The 20,744-nt window shown below is 37.1% G+C and overlaps 4 protein-coding genes across 4 annotated transcripts; 3 read left to right on the top strand and 1 right to left on the bottom strand.

Moving 5' to 3' along the window:
• The first annotated feature begins 2,660 nt into the window (after positions 1–2,660).
• LOC101619955 (olfactory receptor 6C2-like) lies at positions 2,661–3,599 on the top strand. The gene has a single exon (XM_004692653.1). It carries the CDS (start codon positions 2,661–2,663, stop codon positions 3,597–3,599), a length of 939 nt encoding a protein of 312 aa, XP_004692710.1.
• A 5,270-nt stretch (positions 3,600–8,869) lies between these two features.
• Positions 8,870–9,808, top strand: LOC101619716 (olfactory receptor 6C2-like). Its single transcript, XM_004692652.1, has one exon. It carries the CDS (start codon positions 8,870–8,872, stop codon positions 9,806–9,808), a length of 939 nt encoding a protein of 312 aa, XP_004692709.1.
• Positions 9,809–13,828: 4,020 nt separating this feature from the next.
• On the top strand, positions 13,829–14,764 carry LOC101619486 (olfactory receptor 6C2-like). The gene has a single exon (XM_004692651.1). It carries the CDS (start codon positions 13,829–13,831, stop codon positions 14,762–14,764), a length of 936 nt encoding a protein of 311 aa, XP_004692708.1.
• Positions 14,765–18,768: 4,004 nt separating this feature from the next.
• Positions 18,769–19,722, bottom strand: LOC101633959 (olfactory receptor 6C2-like). Its single transcript, XM_004692475.1, has one exon. The coding sequence runs from the start codon at positions 19,720–19,722 to the stop codon at positions 18,769–18,771; it is 954 nt and encodes a 317-aa protein (XP_004692532.1).
• Positions 19,723–20,744: the final 1,022 nt, after the last annotated feature.

The raw sequence follows: 20,744 nt of genomic DNA, 5'->3' as shown, positions 1-20,744 counted from the left end.
GAGGCACATTTTGACATCAACTAGAAGGACAAGGAGGTTTGTCTTGCATCCTCAGATGACACCAAGGCTTGCAGGGACGTTTTGACACAGGTTTCAATAGGGAATAAAGAGAAAACGACTGTAGGGGAAAAGGAAGGTGGGTTGGGGGATAAACAGTCTTGCTGCTCACATAAACTATTGCAGATATTTCAAAGGTAAATCTGTGAATATTAGGTGTGTAAAGACATTTTTGACAATTTTTTTTGCATGAACCTATCTCAGTGCTTGTCCTCTCGATAGGATCTAGAAATTCTAAATGCTGGTTTGTTGTATTGATTCTATCCAAGACCATTTGATGAAGAGGCAATTCAGGGCAGCCTCGTTTGACACAAGACATCCAATAACACACCATCCAAAAAAGGTGCTAAACTGAATCTAACTAGACTATAGTCAAAGAGCTGGTCCTGTGTATTATCTATAAAATCAGAATGACACCTCCAGCACTTGCGGAACTTCAAGGTGCAGGTGATGTAACACAATAGAAATCATCATTAGCATAATCTAATGGCCTCACTACCTTACACTTATGTTTTTAGAGTCCCTTTTTTCCTCACATCTACCAAGTTAAAAATTATTTAAGTGAGAAATCCTGTGGAGAGCACCCAGCAGCGCGGATGTAGTGTCCAGGTCGAGACACTAGATTCCACTAAAAAACCGTGTTCCTGCTGGGGCTCCCCCTTCGTCTTCCCCTCCTGCTCTGAATTGCATCAGTTTTATAGTAAACAGTCAAGACTTAGTTGTTGCTGTTGTGTTAATGTATGTGGCGTTGTTCACATCGCTATTCCTCGCAGGTGTGATCCCCACAGATTTCCCACCAGGTCCTGGGTGCCCCATTCCCATAGTCCCTTGCGCTCTTCCCTCCCCTGTTCTGGTTTCTCTCCTTCCTCCTCCCCTGCTGAAAGGCTCAGATTTGTCTTTTGCCTGCTAGTTTTGTTTCTTTTGTTTTGTTCTTTCCTAATCCCTGTTTGATTCCACTATATTCCTCCTATAAATGAAACCATCCAATACTATTCTTTTTCTTTCTGATGATTTCACCGAGCACTTAGCTTATCGAACCCCAGCTTTGTTTCGCTGTAACCCACGTGTACGTGACACTCTCTAGCATCAGTCTTTCTCCTTCTGGCTTATTTCATTCAGTACAATCCCTTCCAGCTCCATCCATGTTGTACGAATAGCATGACTTCGTCTTCCTTTTTAATCACAGATATACTACTTTCTATCTCCACTGGTAATATATGAACATTTCAATGTCCTCATGTTTTCCACACTTGCTATTGTCACTAAATTTAATATTGATATTCTAATAATGTTTAGAAATAATTTATTGTCATTTCACTTATCATTTCCTTGCTAACTTGCAGTGTACTTATCTCTACTCACGTATGACACATCCCTTTTTGTTTTCTTCTCTGTCCTTTAGGACTGTTACAACCAAGTCTTTCACCCATTTCAAATGAATTTTGTGTACAATGTAGACAGTCATCTGGTTTTACCCTTTTCTATTTGACTGTCCAGTTTTGCCGATACCACTTACTAAAAGAAGATCTTACTTGTTCCATTGTATTCTTCTGCTACTCCTTGTTAATATACACGTAGGGATTTTGTCTGGGCTCTCATTTCTGTTCCACTGATCTGTATTTCTATTTTTATTCTAATGCTAAGTGTTTTAACTACAGTTTTGGAGTAATTTTGAACTTAGGTAGTAGGATTTTCTTATTTCTCAAAATTGTTTTTGCCATTTCAAATAAATTCTGTGATTTCATATTCTATTTCTGTGACGATTGCTATTCAAATCTGATGGGAATTACATTGAATTTGCAGGTTGCTTTAGGTAATCAAGACGATTTCAAGATGCTAATTTTTCCAACCCATGCGCTTGGATTATCTCACTTCTTTGAGTTTTCTTCATTTCTTTCAACAATATCATGTGATTATTAACATACCGGACTTTCAACTATTTGATTAAATATATCCCAAGGTATGTAATCCTTTTGATATTATTGTAAATGGAATTTTTCTGATTCCTCTTTCTGGCATGTATTATTTGACTATAGGAATGCATTCGAGTTTTGTGTATTAATTTTGTAACCTGCCACTTCACCATCATTATATGATTTCGATACCTTTTACTGGAGTATTTGAAGTTCTAGATACATTATCATGCTCTCTGATATCATGCAAAGTTTTGTTTCTTCCTTTATCTTTTTATAGCTCCTTTTCTTTGATAATCTAGTCCTCTGAAAAGAACCCCACCAATGTATTGAACAACAGTGGTGAGAGAAGTTATCAGTCATGTTCCTGACCTGATAATAACTCACATTTTCACCTCTGAGCGTCACATGGGTTCTGTGTGCATCTATATAACCTTCATAAAGCTAGACATATTCCCTTGTTCATTCCATATTCATGTTATTAAGTGATTTTTTATCACAAATTGTTGTTGAACTTTACCAAAACTCTATTTTAACAAAAGCAGAAAATTAATCCACATTTGACGTCATCTTCCCCCCCATTTTTCAGTTTCCTCTTTTATTTATTTTCCCTTTTATATTACTTCTCTTATTTAAATAATTCCTTATTGCCTTTTTCACAGGTAGATTGACTAAAACATCCAGCTTATCATGAGAAATCGCACATCAATAACAACATTCGTCTTGCTGGGACTCACAGATGACCCCCAGCTGCAGGTGCTGGTGTTTGTCTTCTTACTTCTGACATACATGTTAAGCATAACTGGAAACCTGACAATCATCATTCTTACCCTAATAGACCCCCAGCTTAAGACACCTATGTATTTTTTTCTGCGAAATTTCTCCTTCTTAGAAATTTCATTCACCACAGTGTGTATTCCCAGGTACCTGTATAGTTTATCAACTGGAGATAATACCATCACTTATAGTGCTTGTTTTGGTCAAGTCTTTTTTATTGTAGTTTTTGGGGGCACAGAATTTTTTCTCCTGGCCGCCATGTCCTATGACCGCTACGTGGCCATCTGCAAGCCCCTGCACTATGTGACCATCATGAACAGCAGGGTCTGCACCACCCTCGTTATCTGCTGCTGGCTTTCTGCATTGATAACCATCCTCACACCATTTATCATGGGCCTCCAGTTAGAATTCTGTGAATCCAATGTCCTTGATCATTTTGGCTGTGATGCTTCTCCTATTTTTAAAATTTCGTGCTCAGATACCTGGTCCCTAGAGGTGGTGGTCATTTTCTGTGCAGTGTTGATATTCATCGTCACACTGATAGCTGTTGCTCTTTCCTACATGTACATCATCAGGACCATTCTAGGGTTCCCTTCTGCTTCACAAAGAAAGAAAGCTTTTTCCACCTGCTCTTCTCACATGATTGTTGTTTCCATCACCTACGGCAGCTGTATTTTCATGTACATCACGCCTTCAGCCAAAGAGCAGGTGGACATTAACAAAGGAGTGTCGGTGCTCACGACCTCTGTTGCTCCTCTGTTGAACCCCTTTATTTACACCTTGAGGAACAAGCAAGTAAAACAAGCTTTCAGTGATACAATTAAAAAAATTGCATTTATTTTAAACAAGTAAGAGTTCATGGATTGGAACAATCAAATGAGAATGAGAGATTATTCTTTAACACTCTTTTGGAAGGCAACACTAACTAGGTTAATATTATTGTGATAATTTGAATCTTGATTTGAAACTCTAGTTGGATGAAATAATTTCTTTTTCTCTTTCATCTCAATCAAAATGCTCCTCTTTAAAAAAACATGATTCTAATTTTCTAGAAATCGAAGTCTCCCCTAATCCAAACACTGAGCATATATTATTCAAAAAAACTGTAAAATATATGAAATGTGTTATCTAAGTAGCCTGAAAATTTTGAAACAATACTTCTGATAAATCTTTTATTTTAAATATGTAACTATGCTAAAAGAAACATTGGAAATATTGGAAATAGTTCACCTTAGTATTATGGTTTTAATAAAACAAGCTTTTATATAGATCTTTAAGCATTTCAAGTAAAATAAATATATGCTAACAAAGTCAATAATTAAATACCTGAAGTGTGCAAAAACACACATAGGGGAAGTGTGGTCAGGGTTACCAGCCACCATGCTGTCGCTCAACAGATGCACAGGTCAAGAAGTCTGTGGCTTGGAGTTTTGGTCCAAGCAAAGTGAGGACACCTGGCAATATCCCTTGAAGTCCCAGACCTCACTGAACACGGGGAAGAACACTAAAGAATACCTCGAGGCTATGCACCACAGTCTAGACCAGGAGTCAGACAACAGAGGCCTGAGGGTAAAATCCAGCCTCCACTGGTTGTTGCAAATGAGGTTTTATTGGAACATCTCCTCCCTATTTTCTGTGCTACATTTAATGCTCAGAGTTGACTCACTTAATAAAGATCTCATGAACCAAAAGCCAAAATGTTTCCTACCTGCTTCTCCAGAAAAGATCTACCCACTTCTGTCATTACACAGAAGCAATGCTGTAGGCCTGAAATTTTAAATCTGCATATGTGCAAAAGAAAAAGAAAAATGATGGAAAAAATTTAAGAATATATCAAAGATATTATCTACCATCAGGACAAATAAGACAATGTCATTAGTAAATCGTGTTGGAATAGCTCACTAATCATGTGCAGGAATTTTAGATCTAATGTGCTGATAGCCAAATATTGTTCAAGTGATGAAAGCTATAGATGCAGATTAATCAAAATAGAAATTTTCTAGAAGAAAACATAAATAAGTGGTTTTATAAGGTTTGATTAAAGTTTTTCTAATGGAAGCAAATTTAGAAACTACAAAGCACAACCTAGATATAGTTCAACACACCAAACATCATAGACTACCTTCAACGGTACACAAAAATAAAGTGTATAGACTAACACATATAATTATCCAGAGTATGGACATTTCACTAAAAACAAAAGGACAATGCCAACACTCAATATTTAAAATTTGGCAAGGTCCAAGAACAGCCCGATTAATAAAATAAGAATAAATGACCGACAAACAACTAAAAACAGTATTTTGTCTGATTAGCAATCTTTTATACATTGAAAAAAGCAATAGCTTTTTGAAAATAATTTTGAGATCTGATGATTATTTATTTATTTGTTTGTTTGTTTGTTTATAAAGCCCAGTTTCATCCGACTCCCCTCCCCACCCCCATAGAATGTCTCTGGTTTATAGTTGTTTATTGATTTTCATTTTTACTTCTGTTTACTAGTGGGTATTAACGCTCTACCTGCCAGTCCCCTAGGACATTCTCCCTGTTGAGTTGTTCTATTTTCATTGTGAATTATAGATCAAATTAATAGCTTTAAACTAACATCACAAAAAATTTCATCTGTTACTTTGTTTTATCCCAATACACCTGTTGTAGATTAAGTAGGGAATAATCCCTTTAGTCTTCTTAAAACAAAGCTTGTTGGCATTTATTATCACATAAACATGTGTCTTTCTCTCCTGCCTGGTTACCATACAGGCAACTTTAAGATAATCCCCCGCAGAGCAAAAAAAAGTTTTTTCACTTGTCTCCATCATTTATGGTAAGTGCATAATCATTTATATCACACCTTTCAAAATAAGTAGGTACCCATGCTCACTCCATCCTCAGCCCCCTCAATGAATATCTTAATGTATATCTTGAGGAATAAACAAGTGAAACAAGCCACATACAGTGCCATAAACTGAACTTCTCATAGACAAATAAACATTTTGTGAAATTGACCAATCACTGGCAAGAAAAAAGAAAACGACTTTCAGATTTTCCTAAAGATCCAAATCATTTTTGTCTTATCATTTCAAAGCCCAGTCAGATTAAATTTCTCGTAGCCCTTTGAGTCTCACTTAAAGGATTCACAATATACAAATAAGTCATACCCTTTTTCAGTGGTGGTGTAGTGTAATAAAAATACATATGAAAAGCTTATGACCTACATCACTAAATCACAAATGGTATCATAAACTAAACCCATGAACTTCAATATGAAGGATTTTTCATGAGCATTTCCTTCTTAAAACTGTATGTAGGCCCTCCCTGGTGGCGCAGCGGGTTAAAGCACAGCACTGAGAATCTAAATCCGCTTCCGCATGAGTTCGATCCCCGCCCGCAGGTGACTCACATGGCACGGCAGACCTCTCCTGACCCGCCCGCTGCTCCCCTCAGCAGTGTACTTCCTCGATCTGCCTGTTCTGCTCCCCACTCTGTTTCTGTTGGATCCTCTCACTGCCCCTGTACCTCTGGCTTGTACCCCAGTTCTGTGTGAACAAATAAATAAATCTTTAAAAAAAAACTGCATTTAACTGGAAGACAAGAATTAAGAAAACCAACTTGTTTACAATCATATCTTTTTTCCTAAATATCTATTTATGCACACAGGAATTGAGGTGCAGGCCAGAGACAATGGGGAGCAGAACAGGGGGATGTATTGAAAAACACTGCTAACAGGAGCATTCGACCGGTCAGGAGAGGTTCATTTCAGGAACCTCCATTCCTTTCCATAAGTGCTAGAATAGTTTACATTCCCACCAGTGGTGTAAGAGAGTTCCTCTCTTACCACATCATTTCTAGCATAATGTACATTATGAAACTTTTAAATCTCCCGAGGACAGAGAAATGTTGAGAAAGTAAGTCATAATATACTACAAAATATATATAAACAAATGTAAAAGATAAGGTTTTAAAACCTCTCAAATAATGGCAATAGATTCAGAAATAAAATAAATGAATGTAATGAATTTAAATAAAAAATAATGAAATAGCACCTTTAAGATACAAGACTTATGTTATGCAAACATTTGAAAATTGTAGGAAATTTCATACAGAAACAGTGAAAGGGTAGTAATATTCTGGGTTTTATGAAAATATTTGCCTTGTGAGTAAGACAAAAATTATCAAAACCTTTGAACAAATGTTACATTTCATTAGCAATTGATGAAATGTGAATAAATGAGAACAAAGAGCAAACTGTTACTAGGATCATTGTTTTGATATAGATTAACCCTCTGGAGATACCTCTTGACCTTGGCCTCTCCAAGGACATTGTCCCAATTCCTAGATGCATTGTTAGCTTTTGGCTTGGTTTTCTGTATTAATTATAATTTCACCCAAGAGTGTCTTTGAAATAGGGTCACATTTATTTAAACTTAGTTGACATTTGGCCACTCTGCCATATCTGTGGTGCAGTATTTATGGAATCCCAGGTAAAACCATTGGTTCGCATCAACTTTTGAAGAATCAGAAATTTCTGGTTTTCCTGTGCCATCTGCTAGTTTTCTGTCTACATATGTATTCAGATTATGCAGAGCCATTATGAAGCCTGTGGTCAGAGTTGTGGGATCTTTTCATTGAGCTGATTATTTTTTCCACGAGCAATTGTGGGTATTTGTGTTACATATACACATATCCTATACACATCTATGTTACAAAGCTTTATCATTGTGTCATATTAGATAGTAATCTAGAATTCAGAATTATTTATTTTGCCTGTATATTTATAGTAAATGCATCATCTTGGACAGCTTTTGTTTTACAAATATCTTCCCCAGTAGATAAGTTTCTTTTTCATTTTTAAAACACTCATTTTTCTAGTCTTATGATCCATTGCAAATTTTCATTTGATTGTGATCATATTGAACCACCTGTGGATCTTATTGTAGTATACCATTATGATGATTTTATTTCTCCTCTCAAATTGCTTTGCATTACTCAATTTCAGTCTTTGAAACTTGTTTGTTTCTCAAGGTATAAACTAAGATATTCATCAAGAGGGCAGAGAGTGGAGTGAAGATAGGTCTATTATCATGCTATCTGCAAAGTAATAGACTTTCTTCTTCCTTATAATTTGGCTAACTCCTTTGCTTTGTTAACCTAGTTGCTTTGAATAGAACTTTCAACACTGTATTGAACGATAGAGGAGGGAGAAAACCATCCTGGTACATTCCTGACCTGAGACAAAAACCATGACGTTATCACAGTGAGTATATGTGTGTTTTACATTTTTTTTTAATTTTTTAAAAATTCATTTATTTTGGCCCTCCCTGGTGGCGCAGCGGGTTAAAGCACTGCACTGAGAAACTAAAGCCACTTCCGCATGAGTTCGATTCCCGCTTGCCCCGGAGGTGACCACATGGTGTGGCAGACCTCTCCTGACCCGCCCGCTGCTCCCCTCAGCAGTGTACTTCGTCGATCTGCCTGTTCTGCTCCCCACTCTGTCTCTGGTGAAGGCTCTCACCGTCCCGAGCCTCTGGCCTGTACCCCAGTTCTGTATGCATAAATAAATAAATCTTTAAAAAAAAATTTCATTTATTTCTGCATACAGAACTGGAGTACAGGCCAGAGGTGCAGGGGTGGTGAGAGGCTTCACCAGAGACAGAGTAGGGAGCAGAACAGGCAGATCTACGAAGCACACTGCTGAGGGGAGCAGCGGGCGGGTCAGGAGAGGTCTGCCACGCCCTGTGAGTCACCTCCCGGCAGGGATCAAACTCATGCTGAGGTGACTTCAGCTTCTTAGTGCTGTGCTTTAACTCGCTGCACCATCAGGGAGGGCCCAGTCTGTGTGTTTTTCATATATCACTTTTATTAAGCTGAGGCGTGTTCCCTTGTTCCTTCCGTATTTGTCTCTTTAAATATTGTGGGTTTTCCTTTACCACTAGTGGATGTTGAAACTTACCTTCTGCTATTTTAATAAAAGCAGAAAATTAATCTACTTTTGCCTTCATTAATTTTCTCTCTGTTTTACAATCTTCTGTTTTGTTGACTTTTCCCTTTTATTATCTTTCTCCACTTCAAATATTTCCTGGTTGATATTTTACAGGCAGACTGACTAAAACATCCAGCTTATCATGAGAAATCGCACATCAGTAACAACATTCGTCTTGCTGGGACTCACAGATGACCCCCAGCTGCAGGTGCTGGTGTTTGTCTTCTTACTTCTGACATACATGTTAAGCATAACTGGAAACCTGACAATCATCATTCTTACCCTAGTAGATCCCCAGCTTAAGACACCTATGTATTTTTTTCTGCGAAATTTCTCCTTCTTAGAAATTTCATTCACCACAGCCTGTGTCCCCAGATACCTGTATATTTTATCAACTGGAGATAATACCATCACTTATAGTGCCTGTGTCAGCCAAGTATTTTTTATTGTAGTTCTTGGGGCCACAGAATTTTTTCTCCTGGCCGCCATGTCCTATGACCGCTACGTGGCCATCTGCAAGCCCCTGCACTATGTGACCATCATGAACACCAGAGTCTGCACGACCCTCGTTATCTGCTGTTGCCTTTCTGCATTGATAATTGTCCTCACACCCCTGGGCATGGGCCTCCAGCTAGAATTTTGTGACTCCAACGCCCTCGATCATTTTATCTGTGATGCTTCTCCTCTTTTTAAAATTTCGTGCTCAGATACCTGGTCCATAGAGCAGGTGGTGGTATTCTGTGCAGTGTTGATATTCATCGTCACACTGATAGCTGTTGCTATTTCCTACATATACATCATCAGGACCATTCTAGGGTTCCCTTCTGCTTCACAAAGAAAGAAAGCTTTTTCCACCTGCTCTTCTCACATGATTGTTGTTTCCATCACCTACGGCAGCTGTATTTTCATCTACATCAAGCCTTCAGCCAAAGAGCAGGTCGAAATTAACAAAGGAGTGTCGGTACTCACAACCTCTGTTGCTCCTCTGTTGAACCCCTTCATTTACACCTTGAGGAACAAGCAAGTAAAACAAGCTTTCAGTGACACAATTAAAAAAATTGCATTTGTTTTAAAGAAGTAAGTGCATATGGATTTGGAGTAATCAAATGAAAATAGAGATTCATTTTTTATTCTTTTTTTCAAAGACCCAACTAGTTTAGCTAATGTTCTCATGGTCCTTTGAATCTTGAGATGTGAACTTACTTGCATTAAAGAATTTCTTCTCTCTCTTTTATTTTAAATTTTAAACTAAGAAGGGGAAAACAGGTCCTTCTCCCATTGGAGATATAGCCACTTGCTTTGCTAACTATAGGCCCAATGAAAGACTAATTTGGTCAAGAGAAAATATTAGAAATGTTATGAATATGGTGAATATTAGGAAGAAACATAAGTTCTCTATTCTTTGTATTTCTCTTAAGGAGTGGTAAATTCTATTAAAGAATAACTTCCAAACATTAAAAATGCATGATTCAAGCATTTATCAAATAAATACATGCAAAATATTTTATTCAATTATTGTAGCAAAGAAACTAATAGGTCCTAAGGCTGTTACAAAGGATAGTTAATAAGTAAACATTATATAAGCAAAGACTGCTGTTTAGTTTCTAAAATATGCCAAAATGGTTAATTTCTTCAGAGTCATAATAGCATAATCTTTAGGGTTGTCCTTTTTTTCCTGAAGAAAATTCTACAGTAAATATGTAGCTTTACATTTTCTGAGCTTTAAACAAACAATAAATAGAAAAGTCAAATGTATGTGCATTTTCCTACACAATTGAATATCTTTGGGATGAAGCTGTTAAATAAAGTCATAATGTTATTTCTAAGATTTGAACATCTTATTTCAATAAATTATTTGAGCAATTCTCCTGGCTTCTTTCCTACTTTTCCTTCTCCTGGAGTTGAAGTTTCTTATCTGACAAGTGATTTTAGAACAGGAGATGTTTGTGTTAGCTCCATCCTACTCACCTTCCTCTTTTATTTTGTCTTTTCTACTGAGAGACTTCATAGTGGCCAGTCATACAATAAAAGGGTCTGTCCAGGAGGCTGGGTAGATTTGGATTTGCTTATATGGTAGATATGACTAGCGACTAAGTTTCTTAATTCTATAGTCAAAGACATGCTTTCAATAATACCTCTATGTAAAATAAAACTGGTATTTTAATCTCCATTACTGGTCTACTTTCTCTAGTTCACTCAAACTCAAGCAAGAAATAAAGACAGAATCCCTTCAAATCCTATAATAACAGTGAGACTACCTTTGCAAATTACAATGTGACATTACATACTGAATGTGAAATGCCATAAAGCACTTCAAAATTCTAAAATGTTAATGGTTTTTGCTTCAGAATTTCCTCTTCCAGTAAGTTATAAGGAAATATTTGCATAATACTTACATAAATGATTGTATTTTCGCAAAAACATTATTGAAAGATTTTAGGTCATAATTTTAAATGGGAAGATTCATTAAATAATAGTTTATTAATAAAAATACAATGCAGAAAACTTACAATGCAAATCTGTATTTTATCACAAAGAAATATTTGTAGTTACTGATTTTCAAAATTGACTACATGTAAACTACTTTCCAATGCTTTGATACATCTTTTCCCACTGGAAAAATGTGTCTTTTTTTGCAATTTTATTATCTATGACTTTGGGCAGAAGTATCTTTTTTTCACAGAAATTTTGTTTTTCTCTTGGAATGTGTCGAATAAAATAGTCACTTCTACTTGTCTCCAAAAGCATGATTCCCACTGCTGCCTCTATTAGGTATTTTGCCAAAATTCAGTGCACATTAGATTCATTAGTAATCTTTGAACTCTAGTCACAAAGGACCTTTTATTTATACAAACAGAGGGTCCCTGGACATTCAGGAGTCTGAGATAATAAAGCATCCATCCTACCTGATTATGTAAAGATCTACCTTTGTCCGCAGAAGTTAGATCTCATCTCTTTTGTAGTCTTCTAAAAATCACAATACATTTCTAAGACGTTAAAGATCAATGTCTTTCATTTAGAAGGAAATAATGAGACATATTATATTTAATTTTTTACTTCAGATTTCAGATTAGTGGATTAGAATCTGTAAAGTATGGTGGCCACCCAAAAAGCACTACTATACAGTGAGTGTGTGAATACTGGTGCGAACATCTGTGTGCCTACTGAATCAACTTCTACCTTCAGTTTCCTCATCAGGACTATCAGAATCACTCAGCCCACTTTCAGTCAACTAAGGTCACACTCAACTTCCATGAGAGTAAGTATGTTCTTGTCTGTTAATTTAAAATTGAATGTGATGTTTAAAAAAAGGAACAACTAAGAAAGCCATATATAAGATACAGAATCAATAGAAAAGGAAACACAATAGTGGATCTTGAAAAATAAAATCTTGAACAGTACAAATCTAGGTAGGCGGAGTTCTCAATAGGAAAAATAACAAAATAAAAATATTCAGCATAGCAAGAAGCAAGGCGTGTTCACCATATTCCAGATGCAGCTAAAATATCTTTTCTATGTCTTCTAAATGCATCAGTATAGTCCTAGATGTACCTATTATTTTCATCTGAATTTTGTACATGGAAGAAATACAACATAAAGAAGTTAAGCAAAAAGCTCAAGGACATGTGGTTGGGAAGAAAGATAAGCATAAATTCAAACCCTGTCTGATCTAGATGTAAAGAATAGCCTGAATGCTGAAGTCAGGAATGCTGTAAGACTTATTTTCATTATAGGTATAGATTTTGGAATCACCCGTCGATCTGAATTCACCTTACTTATAAGAATCCCCAGAGGGAGCGGAGTGAAGAAAGGATGGACCTAGACAAGATATTTCAGGTGAAAACAACAACCCCAGGGATTACAAAAGCAGAGAAGACTTAGAAAAGAATGGGGGTGGGACGGGAAAGGACAAAGTGGTAGGGAGAAATTCAGGAAAATGTGAGATAGTAGAAAATAAAATGTAAAGACTTTCCACCAGTTAGGTCAATTAGCAGTTTGAAAACTCACATGTAGCATTGCATCTGAGTTAAGTGAGTACTGAATTGCTGTTTCATAAGTGAAACAAGAGGAAGGCTAGTCCTGACTTTGGCTAGAATAATGTAGCTGGTGCACAAATCCGATCAGCCAGGGTATAAATAACTAAAAGGAGAGGAGGTATATAGCAAGTGGGTGAAACTGAAGTGAAAATATAGAAGTATATTTAAGAAATACTGAAACCTTGTTTGACCTGATAAATGCCAAGCATCCCTTCTGACAGGGCAAGTAAGCAGAGGCAGTCAGAGTTCATGAGGGTTTTCACATGAAAAGAATAAGAAATCTTAAGGGAAAGTAATTGTTGAGATGATACAAATTCCAAACCAGCTTGTGAACCAGAGAGAAATTTTTTATGCAGTATGAGGACATCCTCATAAAGAAAGCATAAAGAATGTGTAACACAGGTTAGTCATTCTAAAAGTAGATGAAAACTACATATTATTGAAATATTCTATGGGGAAAAACCAACAATTTAGGATTGTAACACAGCTAAATGAATCTTTTATAAATGACCGACAAACAACTAAAAACAGTATTTTGTCTGATGTAGCAATCTATTATACATTGAAAAAAGCAATAGCTTTTTGAAAATAATTTTGAGATCTGATGATACTATATATAGTCAGTAAAAATGTCAAGCACACCTCCAAAGAGCTAGACTGAATAAACTGAACCAAAATAAGCTATGTGGTAAGTATTCATTGCCAGTTTAATTCCTAACACATATGTGAATTTTAATGTAAGATTTTTCTAACAAAAACCTTACTGATTTTCTTTTAGGGTCTGCTAGAAACATGTTTAGCTGGGCTAGGCAGAATAGTTCATCCAAGAGCAATGTATTAGAAAAGGATGGTGTTGAAAATATATGTTGAACTGACACTATAGTGAAGTTTTAGTTTTATAATATGCAGATATGAAATTTGTGACCGAACTATGAAGAGTGGCCAAAGAGGTGACCAAATATCGGATGTGTTGTGAACTTGAAGCCAGGAGCTGGTCAGCACTTGAATTCCTCATATACAGTCTCACTCACCATTTCAAGGAGACTGACTAGGGACAATGAAAAATGAGGAATCAAACCGCAGTAACCTTTATCCTGCTGGGATTCACAGATGATACTCGACTGAAAATTTTGCTTTTTGTCTTTCTATTTCTTTCCTACATGTTGAGTGTTTCTGGAAACCTAACCATTATCACCCTCACTTCCATTGATTCCCACCTTAAAACACCGATGTATCTTTTCCTCCAAAATTTCTCCTTCTTAGAAGTTTCATTCACAACGGCTTGTATTCCCAGATTCTTGTATAGCATCTCTTCTGGGGACAAATCCATTACTTACAATGCTTGTGTCAGCCAACTGTTGTTTATAGACCTCTTTGGAGTAACAGAATTTTTTCTTCTGGCTGTCATGTCCTATGACCGGTACGTGGCCATCTGCAAGCCCCTGCACTATGTGACCATCATGAACCGCAGGGTCTGCAGGAATCTCATCTTCTGCTGCTGGGCTGCTGCCCTGATCATCATCCTCCCACCCATTAGTTTGGGTTTGAGCCTGGAGTTCTGTGATTCAAAAGTCATTGATCATTTCTGCTGCGATGCATCACCGATACTGAAGATCTCTTGTTCAGACACGTGGTTGATAGAACAGATGGTCATTGCATGCGCCGTGCTGACCTTCATCATGACCCTCTTGTGTGTAGCTCTCTCCTACATCTCTATCATCAGAACTATTCTGAGGTTTCCCTCTGCCCAGCAAAGGAAAAAAGCCTTCTCTACATGCTCTTCCCACATGATAGTTGTTTCCATAACTTATGGCAGCTGCATCTTCATTTATGTCAAACCTTCAGCGAAGGAGGAAGTAGCTATCAATAAAGGGATTTCACTCCTTGTTACTTCCATTTCACCAATGTTAAATCCCTTTATTTATACGCTGAGAAACAAACAAGTGAAGCAAGCTTTTCATGACTCAGTTAAAAAAATCGCATCCCTCTCAAAGATGTAACGGAAACAAGAGTCAATGATTCCAATTATAAGGACGAGTGAGGAGACACAAAGTTTGAAACTTTGAAGAATATTTTTAAATGTAATTCATTCTTCAGTCATATAAACATTCCCACTTCCTTTTAAAATTTGCTGTGACTCCTGACTAATCCTTTTTTTTCACTCTCCATTAAAACTAAAGTCTAAGTGGCCCTCCCTGGTGGCGCAGTGGGTTAAAGCACAGCACTGAGAAGCTAAAGCCACTTCTGCATGAGTTCGATTCCCGCCTGCCCCAGAGGAGATCCACATGGTGCGGCAGACCTCTCCTGACCCGCCCGCTGCTCCCCTCAGCAGTGGACTTCGTCGATCTGCCTGTTCTGCTCCCCACTCTGTCTCTGGTGAAGCCTCTCACCGCCCCTGCACCTCTGGCCTGTACCCCAGTTCTGTATGTACAAATAAATAAAATCTTTAAAAAAAAAAAAACAACAACTAAAGTCTAAGAATGTTGATTCTCACAGATGGGAGAAATCTCTGTTAAACATGCTGGGTTTTATTCCTAAAAACACCTAATTGTTAACACTCACTTGAGTCTGTCTTTTTTCTCATAATAAGTTCTATCTAAAGTTATTTGATATCTCCACCTCAAAAGTCACATTTCAATTGTGGTTCAAAAAGAAAAGAATGGAGGAATTATCTCTCTCGGATGAGCCCACCGCCTGACTCAGTCCCTCCCCAATACAATCAGCCAACATCTGACACGTCTGCGCAGAAAACTTTCAGTTACTTGGGTCATTAATCTAAATAATTCTCTCTGTTCAGAAGCAGCGTAATTAATGAAGTGCTCCCTTTTTTATATTCTGTGATCCGGTAAGCATTTATGCTACTTCATACAACATCCTAGTCTTTTAAAAAATAACTTCAGTTCTGTACTATAATACTGCTCAGGTCACTCAATGGCCTTTCTTGAGTTAATTTAAGACTCAAGTATAACTATAAACTAACAACTATAAACCAGACACGGGTGAAGCGGTGTGCCATCACCATAGGCCCACGGGCTCTTCCCGCCCCAGTTTTGATCCTGTTCCCCTCTGCTCCTCAGTAGTCCATCCGCATTACAACTGAGATGGAAAATGTACGAAATGAAGAACGATATAATATGTATTTGTTAAAATAAAAGTTTGATAAAATAAAAAGAAGGAGAATTGTGCCCCCTCTCCGAAGGGATTTCCTCCTTCCAGACCAAGGATGGTTTGGTAACTATCTTGACATCAATTCTTCTTATATTTTTCTTTCCTCTCTTTTTCTTTTTGATTACCAAAACCAATCAATCATTATGATCCAGGGGGTTAAAAAGTCACTTTGAGCACAACAGTAATCTTATATACCAAAAATATTTCATCATTAAATTCAGACTCAGTGGGTATTATAAACTTTGCCCAGTATTTCCAAAGCTAAGGCAGATAATAAGTTACAGGTCATACATTCTTCCCTTGGAAAGACTCAGGATCGAAAGGTGTGTCCTCCACAATTGGATGGGATGTGATTCAGATTTGTCACAAAAGATTTAAGTGACACACGTGGAACACAAACGTATAAAGAGTCACGGTCCATTACAAAGGGCGTCTTTTGGGCCCTCCCTGGTGGTGCAACGGGTTAGGACGCAGCACTGCAAGCAAGCCGCAGCTGCTTCAGTGTGAGTTCGATCCCTGCCCTGGAGGTGACCCATAGGGCATGGCAGACCTCTCGTGACCTGCCCACTGCTCCCGTCAGCAGTGTACTTCCTCGATCTCCTGTTCTGCTCCCCAGCTCTGTATGCATAAATAAATCTTTTTTAAAAATATAAGTGTTCATTTTATTGTATGTAATTCATATGTTCAAATCATTCACCCCAGAGAAAATCTTTCTTTTGTGTTGTTCATTTTCCCTCCAAATGACATCCCTTGTGTATGTAATTAGTAAGTGATTAAAGAAAAAAAACTCGCTTTGTTCAAATACAAAAGTAACTCCTTCCTTGGAGGATATGATAACTCTTAATATGGGTCTTTACAAATTTTTGCATCTACCTTACCAAATATAAAATAGCAAAAAGTGTGATAGATTAAAATTAATACTTGATATCATTTCAGCAATGTGTGGGTATAGTAGAATTAACATTTGAAGAAGAGAAACCAAATATGCTTTTTACTACCAACTTTTTACACTATATAAATTCAAAGTAACATATAGGAATGAGAATTAAGATATGGAAAAATTAGAGCAACATAGAATATGCCATGATTTTGAAATCGAGTCATGTTGTAAATTCCTTTTCTTCAATTTGTAATGGCAAACATTTTTCTAGATTGTGAGTACACTCAAAACCCACCAGACTAACACCAGTTGTGTTCATCACTCTAGAGAAAATACAGACACTAAGGAATTTTGCATGTGAATCTTTTTCAAAATGTAAACTAAGACACTTATTCACAACATGAAACACAGATTTACCAATGATTTTGTGGCATAAAAACCTGTATGTACAGGCACAGAGTTTTATGAAATACTCCCCAGTCTGTGCTTCACCATTCATAATTATTGCATAAGTATAAAAAAATTAAATTTAATAAATTCAGGGGGGGGAAAGGCCAGCGTAACAGTTGGTCACTGGAAAGAAAAACATCTTTGCTCTTTGACACATTTGGCCACGGTATGAGCTGGATTTGTTCTTCTCTGCAGATTATAACATCTGAAAAAATCACTTTCCACATACCAGTTGTAACAAAGAAAACAATAGGCTCCTACGTAGCTATTAATTACATGAAAGTAGATGTGGGCGAAAATACATTGCCATTTTTAGTCAGTGATGACAATGCACCTTTAGACACAGGCAATGTCAGTATTACTATTAAACGTTCTACTAAATTCTGGAATTGCTGTGAAACTCAGACGGTCCTTTATTTTATTTTTATTGAGTGTATTTATTTAAAGATACATACATTTCCATCATTGTTCATTGTAGAGTGTCGGATTTCTCCACTCAGGTGTAATTCCTACCACTCCCACAACCAAATCCCACGTCACCATCACGATAGCTTCTTGTTCTCTTCTCTCGCCTGTTTTTATCCACCTCCCTAGCGCTCCCTAGCGCTCCCTGCTGTGCTTCAGGCAGTCCTTTAAAGAACATCAGTTGCGTCGGTCAAGTAGGTCAAATACAATCAGAGAAAAAATAAATTAGTCTGGGCTGCCATAAACGGAATTGATGGTAACAGAAAAAATTTTAAATATGAAGGGTAAAATTTTTGGTGTAGAGTGCATTTTAAAACATTGATAAAAAGGAAAATATTCAGGACAGTCATCAACAGCAAAGAAATGTTTTGTAGGAGTTAAAATAAAAACAAAAAGGGTTTAGGATTTACTTTCTTAAGCTCATGTCTACAAAACACTGCCCACTGAAATAATGAATTCAATCCACAATCTTGCTAGTAAAACACTGGTATAAAGAAAAAAATCTTTATATCTAAAAATCTGAAACTCTTAGTCCTGACTTTAGTATATGTATTTTTGAACACAGAGAAGTAATTCATCCTTATATTTATATTCTGAAGTTTATTTTCATTTGAAGAAAGATTAACAATTGACTCAATCTTAAAATGCTGGTAAACAGACTTCAAACTTTTGTATAAATACTCGAAAACATTAAAAATTCGGCAAAATGCTTTCTGAATCTCTAAACCATGTGAAACTGTTACTGTTTTTCATGACTGGTTTTTTTTTTTTTTTTTCAGATTTCCATGGGACAACCATATTCTCATGACATCCATGTATCTTTCTTCTCAACACCATTCTCACAGCGATAAGTGTCTATCATGCAGATTAAAGAAGATAGCGGTAGACATGGTCAGGCAGATAATTGCTGATTCTTAAACAACTTTTTCACGTGGCATTTTTTCAGAAACCGAGGATGTTATGTAGTACAGGGTGATTTGTTCAGAGTTTGTATGAAAAATGCAGGAAGTTAGATCAAGAAGAAACTATTATTTTGGATCCTTACTTGAACATTCCTCTAGTTCCTTGGGAGGAATACAGTTTTGTGACTAAGTCATTAAAGGCCTGAATCACCTGTTTGTTCCTGAGAGTATAAATAAAAGGGTTCAACATGGGGGAGATGGAAGTAGTTAGTAACGCGATCCCCTTATTCATGGTCATGTCATCCTTGGCTGAAGGTTTAATGTAGATAAAGATGCAGCTGCCGTAGGAGAGAGAAAGCACAATCATGTGGGAGGAGCAGGTGGAAAACGCCTTCTTCCTTTGCTGCGCTGATGGGAACCTCAGGATTGTTCTGATGATATAAACATAGGACAAAACCACACACACGAGAGTCAGGATGAAGATCAGCACCGAACAGATAACAACCATCTGCTCTAAGAGCCATGTATCTGAGCATGAGATCTTCATCAGAGGGTTCGCATCACAGCCAAAGTGGTCGATGGCATTGGAGTCACAGAACTCCAGGCCCAGGGTCAAAATAAGTAGTGGGCATATCAGCAACAAAGTCACCATCCAACAGCCTATGACAAGCCTTCTGCAGACCCTGCGGTTCATGATGGTCACATAGTGCAGGGGTTTGCAGATGGCCACATACCGGTCATAGGACATGATGGTCAGAAGAAAAAATTGTACTATGGCAAACAAATATATAAAAAATAGTTGGCTTAGGCAAGCATTATAGGTAATGGTCCTGTCACCTGTTGATATACTGTACAAAAATCTAGGAACGCAGGCAGAAGTGAATGAAATTTCCAAGATGGAAAAATTTTGGAGAAAATAGTACATTGCTGTCTTAAGGTGGTTATCCACTAAAACTAGGAGGATGATGGTCATGTTTCCTGTTACACTCAGCAGGTAGGCGATTACTAGAAATATGAAAAGCAGAATCTGTAGTTGTGGGTCATCTGTTAGTCCCAGGAGGATGAAGGTAGTTATGGCTGTGTGGTTTCTCATTCCTTGGCTGAATTCTTCTCAACGTGTGTGTAAACTGGGAGGAATGAGACTCAGGAAAAAGAAGGATTCTCTTCATATGAGATTTTAGTTAGAAAAGTCAGGTATTTTCTTGACTAATGACATTATTTTAAAAACATGCTTTGGCTCCTTTACATTTCACTTGATTGGTTGAAATCTTGGGTCTCAAAATTATAAGCACACATATAAGGATAATTACATTTGACATTGTAACCAGGTTAACACCTATAGACTTAACACATGAATTTGCATATTAGAATCAAATTTTCAAGAAATAACTGGACTTTATCTTCCCTTTATCATGACCCTTTCTTAATCTGGCTCATTAAAAGTAAGTATTGGTGTCATTAAATCATTAAATCAAGGTTTCAATTGCTAACTAGCCATGAGCAATGGTTTAGCAGTAACATAGAATTGCTTAAGGATTCAGTCAACAATAACCTTGCATAAAGAATGATAGGATCATGTCACACATTTTCAAATATATGCTGTATATCAGTTCATATTTGAAGTAATTTAATTCACAGCATATGACTGTTTCACCACAAATAATCATTGGTGAACAACAAGGTGTGTTTTTCCCAAGATTTTCCCCATACCGAGAAACTAAAACTTAGCTTCATTTCATTGATGAGCTTGAGCCTTTTTTCACCAGGATGAGCTGTAAACACCTGCAACAGTTCTGATGCTGACACTCCTGCTCCTTCTGGGGCAGCTGTTGAGGTCTCTACCCCACTGCCATGTGAAGCCTACAAGGAAGTCACAAAGAACATCTCGTTATAACCAACATCACCTGACTCATAGTGTGATGAGTTACTTGAGTGTTTATGCCTCAGCCTGACTTTCCTGATGACCATTTTTTTGTGTGTTTGTTGCAAAGCAGTGTTTTTCACAAAAGAAGGATTAATTAGAGAGAATGACCTGCTGAAAATGTGGAGAACAGACATTATCTTATCGATTGGTGATTTCAAACTCTGACTCGCTAAAACCCATTCTATCTCTTC

This window comes from Condylura cristata, unplaced genomic scaffold (assembly GCF_000260355.1).
Source record: "Condylura cristata isolate star-nosed mole 26May11 unplaced genomic scaffold, ConCri1.0 scaffold00034, whole genome shotgun sequence".
Classification (NCBI taxonomy): Eukaryota; Metazoa; Chordata; class Mammalia; order Eulipotyphla; family Talpidae; genus Condylura; species Condylura cristata.
This window is presented reverse-complemented; position numbering and strand designations above follow the sequence as displayed.

What these genes read in the sequence shown, in the direction of transcription:
- LOC101619955 (XM_004692653.1), top strand. Translation starts at nt 2,661, where the DNA reads ATGAGAAATCGCACATCAATAACAACATTCGTCTTGCTGGGACTCACA.
- LOC101619716 (XM_004692652.1), top strand. Translation starts at nt 8,870, where the DNA reads ATGAGAAATCGCACATCAGTAACAACATTCGTCTTGCTGGGACTCACA.
- LOC101619486 (XM_004692651.1), top strand. Translation starts at nt 13,829, where the DNA reads ATGAGGAATCAAACCGCAGTAACCTTTATCCTGCTGGGATTCACAGAT.
- LOC101633959 (XM_004692475.1), bottom strand. Translation starts at nt 19,722, where the DNA reads ATGAGAAACCACACAGCCATAACTACCTTCATCCTCCTGGGACTAACA.